Source organism: Saccopteryx leptura, chromosome 3, assembly GCF_036850995.1.
Source record: "Saccopteryx leptura isolate mSacLep1 chromosome 3, mSacLep1_pri_phased_curated, whole genome shotgun sequence".
Classification (NCBI taxonomy): Eukaryota; Metazoa; Chordata; class Mammalia; order Chiroptera; family Emballonuridae; genus Saccopteryx; species Saccopteryx leptura.
Genome location: NC_089505.1, coordinates 165,258,827 through 165,281,529, shown reverse-complemented (window position 1 = coordinate 165,281,529; position 22,703 = coordinate 165,258,827). Strand labels below are relative to the sequence as shown.

The 22,703-nt window shown below is 37.1% G+C and overlaps 1 protein-coding gene across 1 annotated transcript in view; it reads left to right on the top strand.

Annotated features, from left to right (window-relative positions):
* Positions 1–22,703, top strand: part of ABCD3 (ATP binding cassette subfamily D member 3) — a 105,353-nt gene that overhangs the window by 77,014 nt on the left and 5,636 nt on the right. The window contains exons 10-21 of the mRNA XM_066376738.1: positions 1,198–1,267; positions 2,953–3,022; positions 3,521–3,618; positions 3,732–3,823; positions 5,403–5,494; positions 5,580–5,643; positions 5,752–5,815; positions 12,306–12,383; positions 12,485–12,550; positions 12,637–12,726; positions 13,202–13,321; positions 20,513–20,617. Of these exons, the coding sequence (XP_066232835.1) occupies positions 1,198–1,267; positions 2,953–3,022; positions 3,521–3,618; positions 3,732–3,823; positions 5,403–5,494; positions 5,580–5,643; positions 5,752–5,815; positions 12,306–12,383; positions 12,485–12,550; positions 12,637–12,726; positions 13,202–13,321; positions 20,513–20,617 (1,009 nt within the window). The remainder of the gene's footprint in view (positions 1–1,197; positions 1,268–2,952; positions 3,023–3,520; positions 3,619–3,731; positions 3,824–5,402; positions 5,495–5,579; positions 5,644–5,751; positions 5,816–12,305; positions 12,384–12,484; positions 12,551–12,636; positions 12,727–13,201; positions 13,322–20,512; positions 20,618–22,703) is intronic.

Here is a 22,703-nt window from a genome sequence, read left to right as displayed (position 1 = left end):
AAAGTTACTTTTATATATTTGAAGGGGTTGAAATAGGAGCCTACTGTCTGACCTGTGGTGGCGCAGTGGTAAAGCATTGACCTGGAACACTGAGGTTACCAGTTCGAAACCCTGGGCTTGCCTGGTCAAGGCACGTAAGGGAGTTGATGCTTCCTGCTCCTCCCCCCCTTCTCTCTCTCTTTCCTCCCTCTCTCTAGAAGATGAATAAATAAAATCTTAAAAGGAAAAAAAGAAATAGGAGCTACCTTGTTTGATGGAAAATAGTTTGGAGTAGAATATAAAATTCACATAAATTATTAAGGGAGAAAAGAGACTTTAAGGAGATATTTGGTGTTTATTGAAGGCTGTTTTAACTTGCCTTCAGGACTGCTCTGTAAATCTTTACTTTCCTCTGTTGTAAGAGGTACTTTGCTGGGGAAGTTTACATCACACTGAATAAAATGGAAGGGCTAGACTTCAGGGTCAGGTATGGTCAGTTATAATCTCAGCTGCTTGACTTACAAACTGTATGATTTTAGCAAATTTACTTAACTACACTGAGGCTTTCTTCATCTATAAAAACACTTGTCTTTCTAGCCAAGATCCTGTGGCCCTTGTAGACCCATTCAAACCAACTCAAAAAAAAAAACAAGTTGTTGTGAGGAAATGGTGGAGTTCCGAGAATAAGAACAATTATGCAGCTAGGCTTCCTGGGAGGTGGCACTGTGAAGCCATGAGCACTTCGTTTGCTTTCCTGTCTTTCAGAGGCTGCGTGTCATGGCATCACTACCTGTCTTTTTCTAGCTGTTGTTTTCTCCCCTGCTTTCTATCTGGGTCTGTACTCAATTTGTAGTCTTTGATGGCTATCCAGGCTCTGCCTTCCTATATGTCATGGCAGCTTCTTTCTTATTTCGTATTTCTTTATTCCGATTTCTGAGAATTAGCCTGGCACAGTTTTTCCAGCCAGGCTACATATGGCATATGCATCACACAGTTGCAGTCCAGTGTGTGATCTAGTGCGTAGTTGGGTGTGTATTCGTATGCTCAGATCAGTTGAGCTAGCAGGTTTCAAGTGCAGACCAGGCCTTGAGACGTACCTGGTACGCTTTTAGCCACAAAATGATTTTTTAAATAAAAATATTCAGTCATAAAACACTGTTACAATTATTTTTAACACTTGAGTAACATTAAAATTAATTGCTAAATTTTTTTTAATAGTGAAGAAATTGCCTTTTATAATGGAAACAAAAGAGAAAAGCAGACAATCCACACAGTCTTCCGAAAACTGGTAAGATATCTTGCTTGATCAAGCTCGTGTATTTTTGGAAAGATTTTTTTTTTTTTTTTGGCTTATGCCAAGATACATATATACATAGCTTTAATTTTTAAGATATTTCTTTTTAAAACGTTATACAGGAATTTTGTGATGTGTTTTCATAAAAAAAATGAGAAATAAAACTATCATATCAATATATTAAGTTTCCTAATTATAAAATGTCAGTGTATTTTTATAGAGTTTGCATAAGAGTGTTATTTAATAAATTTAGTGATTCCTACAGAAAATTTGTTCTGATAGCATTCATGAAAATACTGTGAAGATTATTATTGAGAGCAGGGGTCAGCCAACTTTCTGTAAAGGACAAGATAGTACATATATAGTTGAGGCTTTTCAGGCCTTTTGGTCTCTATTGCAAGCTCAACTGCTACTCAAGTGTAGCCATATAGTATATGTAAATGAATATATGTAGCTATATTCTAATAAAACTTTATTAACAAAAATAAGTAGCAGCCTGGATTTGTACTGGAGACCATTGTTTACTGACACTTGATTTAGAATATAAACAGTTTCTTGTGGAAACTATTTTACTTTGTATTCACTTGCCACTTGGCAAATTTGAATTCAAGTAATTAATTATTCATTCAAAAGATATTGGGTGCCATCTAGGTGCCTGTGCTTGTTCTAGGTTTAGTATATTAATAGCATTCATTGAATAAATGTTTCAGCCATTGTTCTTTTGCAGAAGATAGAGTAAGAGCAAGCCATCCTGAACTTAGAAAAACCTGCATTTTAGTGGAGGAGACAGTAGACATGTAAACTACTAGATATTTTATGTGATTTCAGATGGTAATGAATTCTGTGACCCAAAATAAAGTGGGATAGAGTTGTAGAGTATGGTGGAGGCTGTTGCCTAGCTGTTTTAGGTAGGGTGGCAAGAAGGTATTTCTTGAGAAGGTGGTATAATATCAGTATCTAGGAAGACAGTATTCCTGGGAAAGGGCACAGCAAAGGGAAAGCCTTAAGGCTGCAGCATGTTTGCAGAAGCAGCATTTCTGGAACTAAGTGAGGAGCAAAGTAGAAGCAGATGGAGTTTAAGATAGAGCCTCATGCCAGCACATGCAGGACCTTGAGTAATCTGATAGATGGAAAATTTGAGAGCACTACGATGCAGAATTAAAAACATTTTTAGACTTATAATTCTGAGCTCAGGTTAAACCCGCAAACTTGGGCTGTGTGGCATTAATTTCTATTAGCACTTAGTTCAGATTCAGGGTAATATAATTAATCTTAGACCAATGTTTTCAGTTAAAGCAAAGGATTTGCATGCCAATCCAGATTGCTAGTGTTTTCCCTAAATGAGGTCATCCTTCAGATTTTTTTTTGATTATTGATCAGTTTTAGTATATAAGTATATGACAGTATTGTGAATAAATATCATTGTACATGCAAGAGACACCATGTTAACATTCTTTATGTATTTTCCACTCTCTTTGTATAAAAATGGTTTCACAAAGTATGTATTTGGCACCTACTCCGTCATTATTGTGCTTGATGAAATGTGATGTACAAAATAATCAGAACTCATATGCACTCAGTCAATATTTCTTGAATGAGTATGTTAGTTTCTTTCAACCTCATAGTAGATTCATTTTTTTATATACATAGAAAATAAATTTATTTTTGTTTTCTGCCAGGTGGAACACCTACATAATTTCATTTTGTTTCGATTTTCTATGGGCTTCATTGATAGCATAATTGCCAAATGTAAGTATGGTTTAAAGGTTAGTTTTATTTATTTTATTTATTTTTTTATTTTTCTGAAGCTGGAAACGGGGAGAGACAGTCAGACAGACTCCCGCATGAGCCCAACCGGGATCCACCCGGCACGCCCACCAGGGGCGACGCTCTGCCCCTCCGGTGGCGTCGCTCTGCCGCGACCAGAGCCACTCTAGCGCCTGGGGCAGAGGCCAAGGAGCCATCCCCAGCGCCCGGGCCATCTTTGCTCCAATGGAGCCTTGGCTGTGGGAGGAGAAGAGAGAGACAGAGAGGAAGGAGGGGGCGGGGGGTGGAGAAGCAAATGGGTGCTTCTCCTATGTGCCCTGGCCGGGAATCGAACCCGGGTCCCCCGCATGCCAGGCCGATGCTCTACCGCTGAGCCAACCGGCCAGGGCCTGTAAGTATGGTTTAAAAGAGATGGTGGAATGGGATTTGTAGATAAAGGGAAGTATGGTAATATTTTAAATCTTAATTGTCTTGTTTCAGATCTTGCCACGGTAGTTGGTTACCTAGTTGTCAGCCGTCCTTTCCTAGATTTGTCTCATCCTCGGCATCTCAAGAGTACACATTCAGAACTTCTGGAGGTAAAATAGTAGTAATAATACTAATAAATTGAATATTTGAATAGAAAAATGCAGAAAACCTACTGTTTAATCTTAGAAATGTAAGTGAAAACTAATATTTATTTCTATTTAAGGATTACTACCAAAGTGGAAGGATGCTTTTGCGAATGTCTCAAGCTCTGGGTAGAATTGTTCTGGCTGGCCGTGAGATGACAAGATTGGCTGGGTCAGTACTAATTAGTCATAATGAGCAATTGCAGAGAATCCGTCTTTTAAAAATATAATGTTATCCTTAATGCTTGTGCCCAGTTGAGGTTAAGATCAGTGATAATTGAAGCTGCTTCTCCTGGAAGCTGGTTTTGATAAAGAATTAAGGAAGATTTTCCCTTGATAGTGAAGTTTTCATAGATTCGTGATGGCGAACCTTTTTATAAAAACTGCCCGCTTTTGCAGTGCTGGTCAACCTGGCCCCTCCCGCCCACGACCTTAGGTAGTTGTTTTGAGCCTTAAACTAAGTGGTAGTTCTCATACTGCCTCATAGACATTGATATTTAGTAAGTTGGGAAATGTTGAATCATGACAGTCTTTTATTAATTCACAGAAAATAAAGTTAATAAAATCTCTTTTGAAATTTCTGTCTTAAACCTTTGGTACTGGCAACGTAGCAAAAAATGAATGAAGATGAAGTTGTTTTTAATGGAAAGAAATGAAAGGTACCTAGTGGTATCTGTAAGTGCAGTTTTAAATGTGGTCACATTGGACCATAAAATGGAATGAAATATTTCAGTATTTCTAGCCATATAAAGGGTTGGTATAGTATAAAAAACCCACTATAATGTAAAAAAGCACCATAAATCATCCGCAGAAATTGGGTGGCTTAGCACTTTATCAGGCCCATGATTCATCTGTCTGTTTCCTCTTCTTTATCCCTCTTCCTTCCCTCCTAGGTCAGTTAAGGTCCTCACTGCAAGATGGAAGTTGTGAACTATGGTGCATTCTCTTTCTCTTGAGAATGCCAACATTCTTCCTACTTGTTAATATCTTTATTGTCTCATGCCTTTAGAGTTCATGGCATATGGGTGCTTTTGTTCCTTTAGGAGATTGCTGCTTGTTTTTCACAGAAAAATCCTGGTTTGTGCCTCTGATACTGACTGTCATGCTATTATATACTTCAACTTCTTGTCATTAATTTTGATTTCTCTCTATTGGCACGGTAATTTCTATCTAATATCTTTTCTCCTCTTTAGAATGAATAGGAGAGAACTCTTCCAAATCTTCCATGTTTTCAGGGAGGTAGTAGGTATTTGGTGTACATATAGTAAATGCCTTCAACAAATAGAAGGCTATCTTTATACAGGCTTTATAGATACTCCGATCAAAACTCAGAGTCCATACTTCCTGGGCCTTTGAAACGCACTAGTACTAGTCCTTTTGTAGCATCTACCAGAAACTTCCTTAAAATTTAGCAGCGAACAATCTTCTTGATTTATGCACTAACGAAGTATCTGTTGAGGTTGGAATCCTATGAAACTCCCCTTTTATCCCCATGTTTCTGCTGTCCGGCTGAAACATAATAGTAAAACATGCATACTCTCACTAATACTCTATGTTGATAAGACTTCTTTTAGGTTATTTTATTTAATTTTAAATTATAATTTTAGAAACTTCAGTTTGTATAAAATAGAAAATATGACTTTACACATTGTCATATGTCAATTTTATTTCAAGAACAAGTAAACAAATAGTATAAAAGATATGATACCTTTGGAGATTTGATCATGGCTGTTTTCTTTTTTTAATTTTAGTTTTACTGCTCGGATTTCAGAATTAACGCAAGTACTAAAGGATTTAAATAATGGAAAATATGAACGCACAATGGTCTCGCAACAAGAAAGGGGTAAATATGAATGTAATAAGTCACACAGTTTGTTTTGCTTTAATATGTGATATGATTATGATGCTCTCATACTTGTTTTCCAAAGGAGCACAAAGCATTCCCTTGATACCTGGTACTGGAGAAATCATCAATGCTGATAACATTATTAAGTATGTACAGCAAAAACACTTGTTAAACTACATAATGCCCTTTTCTTTCAGCTGCATTTATTTAGTGTTCAATGTAAAATTACCACTTTTTATTGATTTCTTCTCTAGATTTGATCATGTTCCTTTAGCAACGCCAAATGGAGATATCTTGATCCGAGATCTTAATTTTGAAGTAAGTTTTTAAATGACTATATAAAAGCTTAACTCATTTTCAGAATATGAAATAAAAAATGGTTGTCTATTTAAAATAATTTTAGGGCTTGACTTAATATCTGAATCCACAAAATTGCCTTAAAAAGTGTTTGAAAGACTTAGAAATATTATTTTTCTTAATTGACTCAGATATTACTATCAAAAAAGTCTTTTGCAAATAAAGTCCATGGCTAGTGCAACTGAGGCACTGAATTTTAAACTTTATTTAATTTTAGTTAATTTACTCTTAAATAGCTGCGTGACTAGTAGACAGCACAGCCATAGAATTCTTCTCTGTATGCTTTATAGATGTGGCTTTCTGTAGTTTGTGCTGGGTGTAGGGGTCTTTTCAACTGTTTTTGTTGAAGAGATGTTGTCTGATAGTTTATAAAATAAGGAGTATAATTATTGGATTTGTTTTAAATTATTGTAATCTTAGGTATGTCTTCAATTTTCCTACCTTAGTAACATATATTTATTAAATACATCTTCATTTTCTTGTTAAGAAACTATAAATGAAAAATATTAGTTATGCAAAGTACCTTGAACTTAATGAGTATTGTGTATTATATTTATTTTAAAGCCAGGAAACAGGAGGAAGTGGAGAAAATGTAAATATAGTTGGTAAATATTATGACTATAAAAGTATTACAAAAGTGTTTTATGATTTAGTTCTGGGCACTTCAGTCAGTTTGGTATGTACCCATCAGGCTTGATTTCAGGGATAAAACAGATCAAAACCTTGTCTTTCTTAGAGTTCCAGGAGCCCCTTTATTGTCACTACCCAAGGGTTAAAAGGGTCATCAGCCCTGGCCAGATAGCTTGGTTGGTTAGAACATCATCTCAAAGTGCAGAGGTTGCCAGTTAGTTCCCCGGGCAGGGCACATACAGGAATAGATCAATGTTCCTATCTCTCAGTCTCTCTCTCTCTCCCTCCCTACCTCTTTCTTCTTCTCTCTCTAAAACCAATAAAAATAAACATTTTAAAAAGGGGTCATCAAGATGTCTTCATTGAAGAATCCTCTTGGCCCTTTCTTGCCCTCACTATCTTTCTGCAGAAATAAGTAATCCACAAGGCAGAGGCACACTTGGCTTAAGCACAGTGAGAAGGGATTTGGGACCTGTGTGCACAGATACATAGAGTGGATAAGCTCATGGTGGTGGTCTGTAGTGTTACTCTCGTCATTAGGTTACCACACTAGACTGCTTGCTTTCCTTTCAGTCCAGATGCCCTTCCCTTTAAAGCCCTTATGTTTGGATTTAATGTACTTCTAACCAGTTCTTTTTTTTTTTTTGGTTCATTTTTGAGAGGAGAGAGAGAAGGGGGGAGGAGCAGGCAGCATCAACTCCCATATGTGCCTTGACCAGACAAGCCTAGGGTTTTGAACCGGCGACCTCAGCATTTCCAGGTCAACGCTTTATTTACTGCGCCACCACAGGTCAGGCTGGCCAGTTCTTCTAACTTTACTTTTATAGTCTCAGAAGGGCCCTTACTTCTTTGCTCTTCTTATTTTGGTTTCATTTGGAAAATCTTCTTTGAGTACCTAGTCATGCCCCTAGTTTTTCTAGATTTTTACTTTGTGCCATATTTCTTTCTCTTTATTTTAATTAAATTAATTGGGGTGGCATTAATTTGCAAAACCATACAGATTTTAACTGTACAATTTAATAAAACATTATTTACATGCTGCATTGTGTACCCAGTGCCCCAGCAAAGTCTCTTTTCATCTCATTCCCCACTCCTTTTGCCCACCTCCACCTGTCCCCAACCCCTCCTGTTCCTCTGGCTGCCACCGTGCTGTTTTCTGTGTCTGTGTGTTATGGGTATGTTTTTTGGCTAATCCCTTCACCTTCTTTCATCCAATCCCCTAACTCCTCTCCCCTCTGACAGCTGTCAGTCTATTCCATGTATCCATGCCTCTGTTTTTTTCATCAGTTTGAGATTTTATTAGATTCTATATATAAGTGAGATCATATGGTATTTGTCTTTGACTGACTTGTAGATGAGTGGATAGATAAAAAACCCTGACACATTTACACAATGGAATACTATGCGGCTGTAAAACAAACAAAAAACAAGGAAATTTTACCATTAGTAATCAACAACATGAATGGGCCTGGAGATTATTTTGACCGTATTTCATACCACCTGTTATCTGTCCAGTGATCCTTGTTTTGTTTTTTCCACCCCTGGGAGCTGTTTCTTTGACTTCTTTCCTTTTGATCTACTGTAATGCATTCTTCTTCTGTCTCTGACTTAATGTATTTTATTTTAGACTTGGCTTTTCTTATTTATTTGGTCTTTCCATTGTTTTTCTTAACATAGTCTTCCTTTATTCAACAAACATCCTTCATTTTTTTGTTACCTCCAGTTATTTCCTACCCATCTGGCTTACTTGAAATTAAGGATTCTTTTGTCCTGGTTGGAGGCATAATAAAATAGACTTGGCCACCAAGAATAAAAGTTTTATACGTTGTGATTAGTTTGTTTTTTGGGTTATATAATAACCAAATAACATAAACTTCTTTGAGATAGGAGATTTCATACCCTTTTTTTTTTTTACAAAATCCCCCCAGCATAGGCATATTTATTTATCTAGATGTAGATTGAAGAGACCCTAAGAGAGAACTTGTAATTTATAATGTAGGTGTTAAAATAGTACTTTATAACTTATTCAAGTTCTTACCTTTTTAGTAAGGCACATTTATAGTGTATAAGAAGCCTGGGTGAAATGATAAAGCAAAGGAAAAAAACCTTAGACGCAGACAGCGGTGGTGATTACAAGAGGGAAAAGGGGATGGGGAAGGTAGACAAGGAGATATAGGGGGTAAATGGTGATGGAAGGAGACTTGACCTGGGGTGATGAACACAAAATACAATATACAGATGATGTGTTGTGGAATCATACACCTGAAACCTATATAATTTTATTAATGTCACCCTAATAAATTCAGTTAATAAAAAGAAACCTATAAATCTTCATAAACAGCATAATGTTTACTTAAGCTCTCTTTAGGTCATATTTATTTATAGATAGTTTCATGATTTATTATTATAAATTAATAGAAAGTGAGATTTATGAAGAAGCGTTATTGCTGGGGAAATGCTTTAATTGGTAAAAGTATGGTGGGTTAAAGCATATGTTGCTTTATTAAACCAATCCAGGAACCTCAGTAATAAAGTGTTATTATGAATAATAGCGTTATTAAGCTTTCAGTGAAAGTTACCTTTGGCTTTTTAGTCTTAATTCAACCCAGAAAAAAAAAATACATTTTTTATGAATCTTTAATATGGAAAAATCATCACTGGCTTACCATGATTGATGTCATAATTGGAAGATTTGTCCAACATTATCAAAATCTATGGAATAAAGAAAAGTTAATGTTAGGCATCTATGGCCATACCACCCTGAACACGTCTGATCTCAAAAGAAAAGTTAATGTTGAATCTATGACATTTGAACATAAAAGAGTACCTAAGGATGTCTGTAAGTCTAGTTATTATTTTTACACATCATTACAAACTTTGTACTAGGGCTTTCTGGCTTATTGAAACAAATAGTGTGGAGAAGTATTGGATACCAGTGAAAATTATAATGAGCAGTGAGGGGCAGAAAAAAAATGACATTACTTAAATAAAGCATAGTGGTAGGGGAACCATTTAACTAACAGGTTTCTGAACTATAGGAGCTCATAAGGATATCATATTCCTGTAGAGTAATATTATTATATAGTAACCTTGTACTATCAGGACTATTTATTACATTATATTTTACAGGAAAAGGAACTAAATGATTGCATATAGAGAAGTCTGTCAAATCTTTTTTTTTTTTTTACACTGAGAGTCAGAGAGAGGGATAGATAGAGACAGACAGACAGAGATGAGAAGCATCAATCATCAGTTTTTTATTGCAACACCTTAGTTGTTCATTGATTGCTTTCTCATATGTGCCTTGACCGCGGGGCTACAGCAGACCGGGTAACCCCTTGCTCGAGCCATCAAAATAATTCTTTAAAATAATTTACTCGTTTTTTTTGTCTGGAACATTCATTCATAGTAGTGTAGTCTCTAACACTGATTGCGTAAGTTATGGTCAGCTATGTGGTAGGTAATTCTCAACCTTTTCGAGAAGTTCATTTTTTCTCTGTTTTTCTTGTGAAATATATGTAACATAAAATTTAACTCTTTTACCATTTTTTAGTATACAATTCAGTGGCATTAAGTACAATTATGGTATTGTGCATCTATCACCACTGACTCCAAAACTTTTTCATCATAACAGAAACTGTGTACACACTAAACAGTAACTCTTTAATTTTTCTTGTTCCCCAATCCCTGGTAACCTCTGTACTACTTTTTCTGTCTCCATGAATAGGACTACTTTAGGTACTTCATATAGGTGACATCATACAATATTGATCCTTTCATGTCTGACTTATTTTGCTTAGTGTACATAAATGTCTTCAGGGTTCATCCATGTTGTAGCATGTTTCAAAATTTCATTCCTTTTTAAAGCTAAATAATTTATTATTATTGTATATGCTATGTTTGTTTATCCATTCATTCTCTTGGGTCACTTTATTTTTTTGCTATTGTGAATAATGCAAATGGCTCTTCAGTTCATCACAGTAAAAGCCATTAAAAATCCTTTCAGTGGCTTATAATGCCCTGTTCGGATTGCCTGCCACTATCCTGCCCTGACCTCTTACCTCTCTGAGCTCGTTTTCTCCTATTCTGTCCTGCCTTTTTTTCTCCAGCCAAATAACTCCTTCTGCTTTTTAATAGAACAGGTACATTGCTGCCTCGGTGCCTTTGAATCATCTTTTTGTGGTAGAGTTGGGACTGGAAAAATCTTCCTCCAGATAAATTCCTAATTTATTCCTTCTTTCCACTTTGCCCAGTTTCCTGGCCTGACCCCCAAAAATGGAGTGTCACCCATCACTCCCAAGTTTTCTTACTCTGATCTACATTTTCTCCATATCACTTGCTTTCTAACGTTTTATTATTTATTTGTTTATTTTAATTAATTAGTTAATTAATTTAAAGTGAGAGGAGGGGAGATAGTGAGACAGAGTCCCACATATGCCCCAATCAGGATCAACCCAGCAACCCCTATCTGGAGCCGATGTTCGAATCAACTGAGCTATCCTTAGTGCTTAGGCTGACATTCAAACCAATCAAGCATAAATTTGCTTACTATCTTGGAGGTTCATTGCACCTAAATATTTAACAAAAGGGGAGGATTTATAAATTATGGCTTATCCTTACTATGATATATACTGCAAGCATTAAAAATAAAAAGCATGACCTGACCATGTGGTGGCATAGTGGATAGAACGTGAACTGGGATGTGGATGACCCAGGTTCGAGACTTCGAGGTTGCCAGCTTGAGTGCGGGCTCATCTGGTTTGAGCAAAGCTCACCAGCTTGGACCCACGGTCGCTGGCTTGAGGAAGGGGTTACTCAGTCTACTGAAGGCCCACAGTCAAGGCACGTATGAGAAAGCAATCAATGAACAACTAAGGTGTCGCAACAAAAAACTGATGATTGATGTTTCTCATCTCTCTCCGTTCGTGTCTGTCTGTCCCTATCTATCCCTTTCTCTGACTCTGTCTCTGTAAAAATTAAAAATAAAAATAAAAAAATAAAATAAAAAGCATGAATGGAATCTGAATAGACAGACCTGGAAGAATATATATGATACATTGTTAAATAATAATAAATATAGAACACATATAGTATGACTCCATTTTTTTAAAAAAAAGACTGTAGACTGTACAGCATAGGAAATGTAGTGCATAATAATGTAATAACTATACATGGTGTCATCTAAGTGCTGGAAATATCTGGGGATCACACTGTATACTATATGATTGTCCAACCACTGTGCTGTATACCTGGAACTAATACAAAATAATATTGAATGTAAACTGTAATTGAAAAGTAAAAATTTAAAAACCTGCATATGCCCACATGTTCATTGGTTTTCAAGAATTCTCAAAATTTTGGGCTGACCTGTGGTGGCTCAGTGGATAAAATGTCTACCTGGAATTCTGAGGTCACTGATTCAAAACCCTGGGCTTGCCTGGTCAAGCACATATGGGAGTTGATGCTTCCTGCTCCTCCCCGCCTCCCAGGAATTGAAAAAATAAAATAAAAAAAGAATTCTCAAAATTTTAGCTTTGGCTCTTTGTGTTCTGATTAAGTTTATAAAAAAAAAGATTAAGATCCTAATATAAGTAATGATTTTGAAAATAGAGTGAATAAAATCTGAAAGTAAGCAAAAGTAAATGGGACCTTCAGTCATACCCTTCACTGCTTCTACCTAATATCACATTTATAGACAAAATAGAAAGCTATTGGCAAAGAATTATTGGACTCTAGGGAAATGTTCTATGTGTATAGAGTCACTTTAACTTATTTAATTAAATTTATTTAAATTATTCATTAGTTCATAACTTTCTTTCAGGTTCGATCTGGGGCCAATGTTCTAATTTGTGGTCCAAATGGCTGTGGGAAGAGTTCACTTTTTCGTGTTCTTGGTGAAGTAAGCAGATTGGCCTCAATATGTTGTAGTGTTATTTTGCCCCATGATCTACCACATTGTGAAATTTACAACTGCTCCTTTCCACCTCTTCCCTTTTATAGTTATGGCCTCTTTTTGGAGGACGTCTAACTAAACCTGAGAGAGGAAAGTTATTTTATGTTCCTCAGGTAAGACCTTATTTTGTAATCTTTTATTTAAAGACATTTATTGCTTAAAAATTCACTTCTAATGATTTTTGCTCTGCTCCAATCAGAGACCTTACATGACCCTTGGAACACTCCGAGACCAAGTGATTTATCCAGATGGAAGAGAAGATCAGAAAAAGAAGGGAATATCTGACCTAGTAAGTTAATATTTATGTCCTAGACCTGCTGAAAATACTGTTTCAGCTCTGTTTCTTAATCAGTTAAGTATTTTCAATGCCAAGTAGTTTGTTCTAACCTGTAAAGCCTTCTAAAGCTTTGACATCAATTATAATTTCCAAGTTGAGATAGGATGTTAACCATTTTGCTTAAATATGACTTTTTGAGTATTTAACCTTGTCTTTACACTATTGTTTGTTTTCTCATTGCCCTCATCCTTTAATTATGTACAGTAGTGTTATTCACCTTAAGCTGCTAGATACATTTTGTCAAAATTAATATAGATAGGAAGTAAAGTGTTCAGGGCTACCTTTGTACGAAATTCTTTTGTGAAATGTGCTTCTTTAAATGATAGTGGCAATAGAGTTACAGTGATTTTAGTTTAAAAAAATTAAGCAAGATAGAACATGTTGGCTTATATTAAGTTTTTTTCATCTTTAATCATTTTGCTGAAAGGTACTGAAGGAATACTTAGATAACGTCCAGTTGGGTCATATCCTGGAACGTGAAGGAGGCTGGGACAGTGTTCAGGATTGGATGGATGTACTCAGTGGTGGAGAGAAGCAGAGAATGGCAGTAAGTATACTCTGAAGACATTGCACAACAATTCAACTGGTTGATTAACCAAAGCATGCCATTTTATTTTAATCTTTTTAATGAGCAATTTTATAGTATAGGTTAGTTTAAATCATAATTAAGGTACTTAAAAGTAAGTTGCATGTAAATTTGAAATTCTGAAAAAATTTTGAATTTTCCTGTGAAAGGAAAAGCTGCTAGATCCAACTATCTACCATTAATCCATTCTTGTAAAAGTTGAGGAAACTTTGTACCACATTGGTCCTGGGATATATGGTAATCCTGGTTAGGTTATGAGATCCTGGTCAGTATCTTAAGTAGCTGAAGATATTAGAGTTTATCAGCCTTTTATTATCATTTTATTCTGTGTTCTGTTCTTGCTCTTTCCCTCTGGCAGTACATATCATTATTTCAGGGCTCAGTATCTACTATCTAAAGTGATTTAGATTTAAAAATTTTTCCTATTTTAAGAAAGCCTTAATTTTATGTTTGACTAAACTTATCCCTAATCTTACATCACTATATATGTTAAGAGTGCTACTTTGAGTATTTCATTAAGAAGAATAACATTTAAAGACTCATTTTCTGACTATACATAGTTTGAGCAGATCCAGACCAGAATGTTAATTTTGTGGAAATTAGAGAAAACTGAGCTAAGGAAAGACAGCAAAAGAAATGGCTTATTGTAGAATTGCTTATTCATTATCTTCAGGTTATATTTTACCTTTTTGTTGCCTCCTGCTTCCTGATTTTGCATGTTGTTTGTCCGAAAATCATAACCATTCTGTATGAACTTAATAGCCTAATATTGTGATTTATTTGTCTGGTTATGTAATATGAGGTTAATTCAGAGTGAAGAATGAACTGTAAACAAAAGAGAGGTGGCAGCCATACTCAAAATGGAAATTGGACTGAAAGAGTGGAAATTTGAAGTGATTGGGTATTTCTTGAATCAGTTTAGAGCAGGGGTCTCAAACTCGTGGCCCGCGGGCCGCATCCGGCCCGCCCACCAATTTTGTGTGGCCCGCAGACTAATCAAACTTCGTGGATTAGTCTGTGGGCCAGTCTGCGGGCCACACAAAATTGGTGGGTGGGCCGCATGCGGCCCGCGGGCCCGAGTTTGAGACCCCCGGTTTAGAGGATGGTTATATAGAAATAACTGCAAGTCAAAACACATACAAATTTCTGTACTATGACTATAAGGAAAATGGAATGATAGTCAAGTTTTATAGATAGATACAATGGAAACTCAAGAGAAAGAAAAATGTGCAGAACTAATGAATACTATGTGTGTGGTGTAAAGGTACAGAGGGGATAGTTTTTATTTGAAGATAAGAAATTCCAGCCCTACAGGAATGAGGGTATCTTAAAGAGTAAAGGAGCAGGGGAAGGAATCCTGTGAAACCAGATGGGCCGTGGTAGAGTTGTTTGGAAAACAGAGAAAGCTCACCAGTGACACTGCTGCATGACCATGCCATTGGCAGGGTGTGTTCTGTATGGGCCAGGATTCGGAGAATTGAATGTGAAATTTAAAAGAGAGCATATTGTTTTACTACTTTCAAAGGGTTTGTGGGGAGAGAGAAAAGGCTAATGCAATAAATATTAACATTGATGAAGTTGGGTGAAGAATAAGTGTGTTCATTTTACTATTTTGGGGGGAGGCAGGATCAAAATTTTTCGAAGTAAAAAGTTGGAAGAATTTTTATGAATCATAAAAATTTATATTCATAAATCATAAAAATTATAATTTTTAGGAAGAACAGATGTGAAAAATTTAGCCACTCAAAATAGCTAATTTATGAGTGAAGGTTTGTGTAAAAGAGATGAAGCAAAGAAACTTTTGGGTAAGGCGAGTCAGGGTTTGAATGTGAGGGAATGGAATAATATGTAGTATTGAATAAAGGGAGACCTGGTTACAAATTTCTAAAAGTTCCTTCAGTATAAATATAGGGAAATAAGATTATTAGTCTATTATTTTAACAGTAAAAAACCTAATTAATTATGGTATAATTTCTACAGCGTTCAGTATTAGCCAGGTGCGTGTGCTTATAATCTAATTAGGTATCCAAATATTCTCAGCTAACTGTAATACAAGGCAGTCTTACAGCTGCAAAGAATATGCACTGGGGTAATGATGAGGAAAACTTGGTTTTGTATGGCAGATCCTATATAATTCTCCCAGCAGCCCTGTAGTAAGCTAAGCAGCTTACCAGTGCCATACAGCTACTGAGTGGCAGAGGTGAGATTCAAGTGCAGGTGAATCTGACACCAGAACTCTTGCTCTTAATGAGTATGTTAGAGCCTTCATTGTGCAGGTGGATGGTTTGTCCAGTTCTCTTCTCTCATTGTCCCTTGAATTCTCAAGTGACATTTTCCTCCATTGTACCCATTTAGGCCCAGTCATCAACAGATAGGGTTGCTCCACCTAATATCATAAGTTGGTATATCTTACTTTCCTGGTTGATAGTTCTTTCCCACTCTACTGTTTTTGCTCTTCCTATTTAGCAATGCGTTTTCTTATTGTGATATATGAAAAAATATATATGTTAGAAAAGTTGGGACATTTATTAAATTATGAAGGGCCAAAGTCCCCTTACCAGCGATACCACGGTCAAAATACTTTGTGTTTTGCTTAATCCGTTAAATTACAAATTTTTTCTTTTACCTAATAGTTAACTATCCTCCTCCTTCAAACTCACTGAGATTTCTTAAATACTGACCTACCTTTTCTTACAGTTGATCGTATCTCTTCTGACTTTGTGTTCTTTTCTGTCTAGTACAGACTTAATAGTCCAGGCCCTGGCTCTGGGGCCTGGCACATGGGAGGTATTCGGGGGGGGAGGGGGGTATATCTTATAGGAATAAACAATGATCCCTTACCCTTAACTTCCTTTCCCGCTTTTTGTTTCCACATATTCCCTGAACCCCCCCAGCCCAGGAGCAGTTGCTGCTCTGGTATTCTGTGCATAGGCTTCTGAGCGCAGCTGAAAAGTCAGTGCTGTGGGTTGGCGGTCCCACACTCTTAGGCTTATCAGTTCCTACAGAGGCTCACATCATGGCTTGGCAGTCATTTTACTTATTTTTGCCCCTCTTTCTCATTTTTTCATGATAATCTTTTAACAGCTAACCTCAGGCTTTCTACCCCATTACCTTACTCCACCACTTTCATAACTCCTGATTTTTAAAGAAAAAAGAGAAGCTTTTATTTCAGTTAAATGACAGTTAACTTTTATTGAGTGCTTAATCGATGATAGGCAGTATGCTAAGAGTTTACATAGGTTGTCTCATTTAATTCTCACAACAGCTTTTATCCTGTGAGATAAGAAGTGTGAATGCCCCATTTGACAGCGGAAATGGAACTGTAGTATAAGTAAGGAGCTTGCCAAGCAAAGACAGCTAATAAAAATGAGAGCTGGTGGGGTGGGAGGGGCTTGTCAAGCCCAGGCTGCAGTACGACTGCAGTGTTCATCCAGGTGGACAGAAGTAGGCTTACAGTTGTTCATGTGGAAAATAATGCAGTAATAAATAATATAGGAATAGACTCTGTTTTACGTACTCACAACTGTAAACCTAGTTTTGCCACACCCTGTACTTACTCACTTTATAGTCTTACATTGTGGAATTGAGTAGCCGACAGCAGAGTGGAGAGAGACACACATGAGAAGATCCCCACACACTGTGGTGAGTGTGGTGATGAAGGAATGCAAAGAGCTCCATCGGAACACAGGAGGGGCATTTGTGGAATGTCTTCAAATAACCACTCCTTTACTTACCTCTGCACAGGGCTGTCCTGGCGCCCTTCTTCCACTATCTAGGAGGGTATGCCATCCTTCTTCTTGAGAAAAGCTAAATGTCTTCTATGGGTTTTTGAACCTTGTCTCCTCCAACTTTATCACATCCCCTTTCTTCACATGCAGACCCACAGCTACACCCTATATTTAATCTCTTCTAGTCTTTCCCTTTCAAAAAGAAATTTTCAGGACTCTCCCCTCTAAAAAGCAAATTTGGCCTTAACCAAAGGTCTATACCTTGTAGTCTATACCTTTTTTCTCTGTACAGCTAAATTTCTTGATAGTCTATACTTGCTGCTTCCCTTTCCTCACCTCACACAAATAGATATAAGCCCCAAGAAGTCAATTTTGTATGTTTTAGCCAATCATTTATCAAATATTTGAATGTTTCTTATATATGAAGTATTGGGTGTACAGTACCGATTAAAGTGGGCTCTCTGCTTTTGAGAATGAATATTCTGGCCTGGGGCAGTAGACAAAGAATCAGACAACATACAATTCACAGGATCAGAAGTGCCACAGAGATGGTATAGAAGGGATATGTAAAGCCAGCAGCCAGGGCCACTATCACAGCAGCCTCCTGGACCATGCAGGTTCGCATTGGATTCCGACGGTAAAGAAACAACGGAGCCAAGAACTGATGGGCTGTCATCTTTAATCCTAGCTTGCACCCGGCGGGCAAGTAAAAACACACACTGGGCTCTAAAACCCACTAACATTCAGTGCTCACAAAGCTACTGACTTATCCGAGTTTCCTAGAGTCAAAGGTTTCTAGCTCACCAGACTTATTCACCTCTGTTCCCCATCTCCTTCCTTCTCCAGCGTCAAACTGCACAAACTGGCCTCTCACTCAACACTCCGCCATCTTGGCTGCTTCTCCTGGCCACATGGCCTCTTTCCGCTGCTCTCTGCTGTGATCTCTCTGCTCTCTCATGCTAATCATCCCAGGAACCAAGAGAGCAAGCTCTCGTTCTGCCCCCATTTTATAGTGTAGATTCCAAACCTTTGATCCAATATACAAAATAGGGAAGTCTCTAATACAAAGTCATTTATCTGGGGCATGATGGGATTGTACCACCCCACATCAAGACAGGTAGGAAAGGCTTAATCCCAAAACCAAGCCCCAGGCTACAAGGATTCTGCCTGCCTTTAGCCCACCCCCAACACACATTAATATCACCTGGGCCTCCTTGTGGGCAGCGCCATCTTTAACAAAGTGAGCATAATACATTTTATCTGCCCAACAGGATATTAAGAATGACTAGGAGAGGTCAGGGTAGGTTGTCTGAGGAGGTGACAGCAGAAATTTGAAGGGTTCAAGAAGCAAAGTAAGGCATTTGAGACAAAAGGAAATCGACAGGTGCTGAGCCTCTAATGCCTAAGACTGGGCCTCATGTCCTGGTAGTCGGGAGGAGCTGATGTTGACTTGAATGTGGAGGTTAAGAGAGTGAGGAAGAATAAGATTGTGTAGGGCCTTATAGGCCATGGTAAGGAATTTGAGTTTTATTTTAATGAAATAGGGAAGTTGTTAAATGGTTTTAAGCAGAAGAGTGAAATTCTGTGATTTACATTTCTGAGATCCTCTCTGGTTAATGGAGAATGATTGGAGAAGAGCAAAAGAGGAAATAGGCTGTTTGTGGTCAATCAGGCAGAAATTGTCTTCTGGGCTAAAGGCATTGATAGTGGAGATGGGGGAAAAGTGAGTGAACCATACACGCAGTAAAACTTACCGGAATAGACTAAACATGAGGTGTGAAAGGAAGGAGGAATAGAAAAAGATCAAGGACTCATGGCTCTCTAGCTTGAGAAACTGATAGTGTTATGTGGGAGTGATGGATGAGTGAATTTTAAGGGGAAAATCAATAAGAGTTTTAGATTTTTAAAGTTTCAGACTCCTGTGAGATATCCAAGAATCAAAAACAAATTTTTATATATTGATCTGGAAATTAGAAGAGAAGTTTGAATGAAAGATATGTATGGGGAGTTTACAAATGTAAAAAATATTTGGAATCATGAAATTTGATGAGATTACTTAGATACAATATAGAAAAAAAGCGAAGGCCTGACCTGTGGTGGCGCAGTGGATAAAGCGTCAACCTGGAAATGCTGAGGTCGCCGGTTCGAAATCCTGGGCTTGCCTGGTCAAGGCACATATGGGAGTTGATGCTTCCAGCTCCTCCCCACCATCTCTCTCCTCTCTCTCTCCCTCTCTCTCTCTCTCTCCCTTTATCTCTCCTCTCTAAAATGAATTAAAAAAATAAAAAATAAAAAACTAAACCTTAGAAAAAAAGCGAAGAGGGCCTTGGAGTTAGCCCTGAGGGACCCCAACATTTAATGGGTAAGTGGAAGAGAAAAAGCTGGAAAAGATACTGAGAAAGCAGCCTGAAGAAGTGGGGAAAAAACTTAAGACCATGGTTCGCTCTCACTGTCTCAAGAAGGAAGGAGTGGTCACCGGAGTTGAATTTTGCAGAGAAGCTAAATGGGATAAGGGATAGAAAAGTGTCCATTGGACTCGCAACATAGAGCTTATTGTAAGGGGCAGATGACAAATTTGATTATCTGTTAGGACAAAGGATCAGAATAAATAAATTGCAGAAAATAAAACATGGCAAGTAAACACGAGAAAGTTCAGCATTCCTGCTAATCGAAGAAATGTAAGCTATAAAAACCTTGATGTTAATTTTTAGTCATATAATCAGTGAAGGCTTGGCACCCTGTGTCTGCCGGGAGCATGCCCAATCCTTCCCTTTCTCTTCCCCTTCCTCTCAGGTGTCGCCTTTGCCTCTCTCCTGAGCTCCAGGGGCCCTTCTTCTGCCTCTGTAACTTGTTTCCTGAGCCCACACACCCCAGCTGGCTCACTTCCACTGCCTCTGTAACTTTCTAAATAAACTTTCTCTTATATGAAAAAAAAAATTAGCAAACACTTTAAAAAATGAGCAAGACTAATACTATAGGAATATAATACAGGTGCACTAAAAAGGATTGATGGGAATATTGGCAACTTAATATTAATAGACATTACTTAAGCAACAAAATATTTAAAGGTAGACACATTTTTGCACCTGAGCTATTTCTAAGTCTGAATTCTAAGATTTGGTTAAAATATGTACCCTTTAATCTTATGTAGAGAACTTTCTTTAATATTAGTTTAAAACTCAACTTTACTTCGTTTCAGTCCTAAAAGTCTTATTTTACTCTTAAAAATATTTCCTATTTCTCTCTTTGTTCATGAAGATAAAAGAAAGCAGTTACGTTTTCATTTTGGGAGATAAATTTTTTAGAATAATTTTTATACTTGCTTTATAAGACTATAAGTACATACCTAAATTAATCTGTTTTAATTTATTAACTTATGCATGTGATTATACACAGTTTTATTTATTTATTTTTTATGCTTCAGATGGCAAGGTTATTTTATCATAAACCCCAGTTTGCCATTTTGGATGAATGCACAAGTGCTGTGAGTGTGGACGTGGAAGGCTACATTTACAGTCATTGTCGAGAGGTAAGTAGGACAGGTTCTCAGTTTGAGGGTCCTGTCCCCTTTCCTGGTGCACTCTGTGTCCAGGCAGATATCTAGCCAAGAGAAGATTCTGAGTTATTAAGTAACCGATTGCTGTCAAAGGATAATATCTTGCTTTAGCAAAAATTTAAACGAGTAATAGTTATGGGTAAAAGAAAAAGTAAACAAATTCTGTATCTAATTCCCTTTAGCCACATCTTAAGATAAGAAATGAATAATATATTTAAATTTATTTCCTTTTTACATCATTTTCTATACACAGAGTTAATAAATTGGTGTTTTCTTAATTCGTTCCATTAACTTTACCTAAATATCATTTGTTTTGGTTTTTTCAATCAAGAAGATTCACCAGTGATCATTTGGCATCTTTAATTTATTCGTTTTTGCCCTCTCACCTGGGCAGTATTTTGCCACGCTTCTTTTAGTAGCCTTTTCTGAGGCTCTCTACATTGGCTTCATTCCTTAAGTATTTATTCAGTATGTAGTCTCAGTGTTTTGTTTTATTTTTCTGTGAGGAATTGTCATTACCATCTTTACTGTTGTTGGATTTTTCTCACAATTTTGAGCAAATCCAACAAGATTTTACTTAAGTAAATGAAATACAGGAATCTTTTTTTTTAACTATTGAATTTAGAAAGTGGGGGAGGAGATGTAAGCATCAACTTGTAGTTACTTCTGATATGTGCCTTGACCAGGCAAGCCCAGGGTTTCAAACTGGCGACCTAAGCATTCCAGGTTGACACTTTATCCACTGCGCCACCACGGGTCAGACAAAGTACCTTTGTAACTACTCTTTGGGCATTTACAATAAATACGAAAGGTCAGATGCACATAAAGTATGGATTCCTGCTGCTCCAAGTGTGGTCGTGAGTCAGCAGCACGGACACCACCTGCAGCTGTTAGAAACACAGAATCTTAGGTCCTGCTGATTCAGTCTGTGCTTGAACAAAATTTCCAGATGAGTCAAATGCACATCGAAGTTTGAGAAGTGTTGACATATTGATGAAAGGATAAATTTGTTACATCCATCTTTGTAGGAACACTTTTACTACTGGTTTTGTTTTTTTAATGATTTGTTTTCTATTCTTGAATCAGTTTTGGTCATTTATAATTTTTTAATGCATTTATATATATAGATTTCAGATTTATAGGTATTAGAGGTGTTCTCTTACCTTGGAGTCTGTTTGATCAGTGACTTAGAGGCTCTTCGCTGGTAATTTTGATCATGTGATTTCCTTTTGTATCTAGTTGTAGCTCTAAGTCCCCACATAAAATATGGTTCTCCTGTTATGTATTTTGACTTTAGTAATTCTTTTACAAAGAATGCCTCACTAAGTCAAGATCTAATTCAGTTATTATAGAATCATGAAAAGAGAAACGATATATGAAATGAACTTTTTTTAAAATTTTTTTTTTTTTAATTTAGTCAGAGGAGGGGAGGCAAAGACAGACTCCTACATACATGCGCTCTGACCAGGATCCATCTGACAAGCCCACTAGGGGACGATGCTTTACCCATTTGGGGCCCGAGCTCTGTTGCAGCTGGAGCTATGTTTTAGCACCTGAGGCAGAGGCCATGGAGCCATCCTCAGTGCCTGGGGCCAGCTAGCTTTAATCGAGCCATAGCTACAGCTGGGGAGGAGAAGAGAGAGAGAGAAGTGAGAGGAGGAGGGGTGGAGAAGCAGATGGACACTTCTCCTGTGTGCTCTGACTGGGAATTGAACTTGGGACATCCACTTGCTGGACTGATGCTCTACCACTGAGCCAACCAGCCAGGACCAAAATGAACTTTCAAAAATCAGATATTTGTTGTACTGTTAAAATGGATGTTTTATTAACAACTGATAGCATATTTATTTTATCAGTTTCTAACCAGTTGGAGAACTTTTTGACATGGCTGCCAAACTTATGACACATTGAAGATTTTAAGTGATATTAAGTTGTCACTTTGTACCAGTAGAAGTATAAATACAAACTTTGGCACTTAAATCTCCTGATAAAATGATGCAGAATATACTTATGCTGATTTTTTAAAAAATTATCAAATGACAATAAAATTTAGAACTCA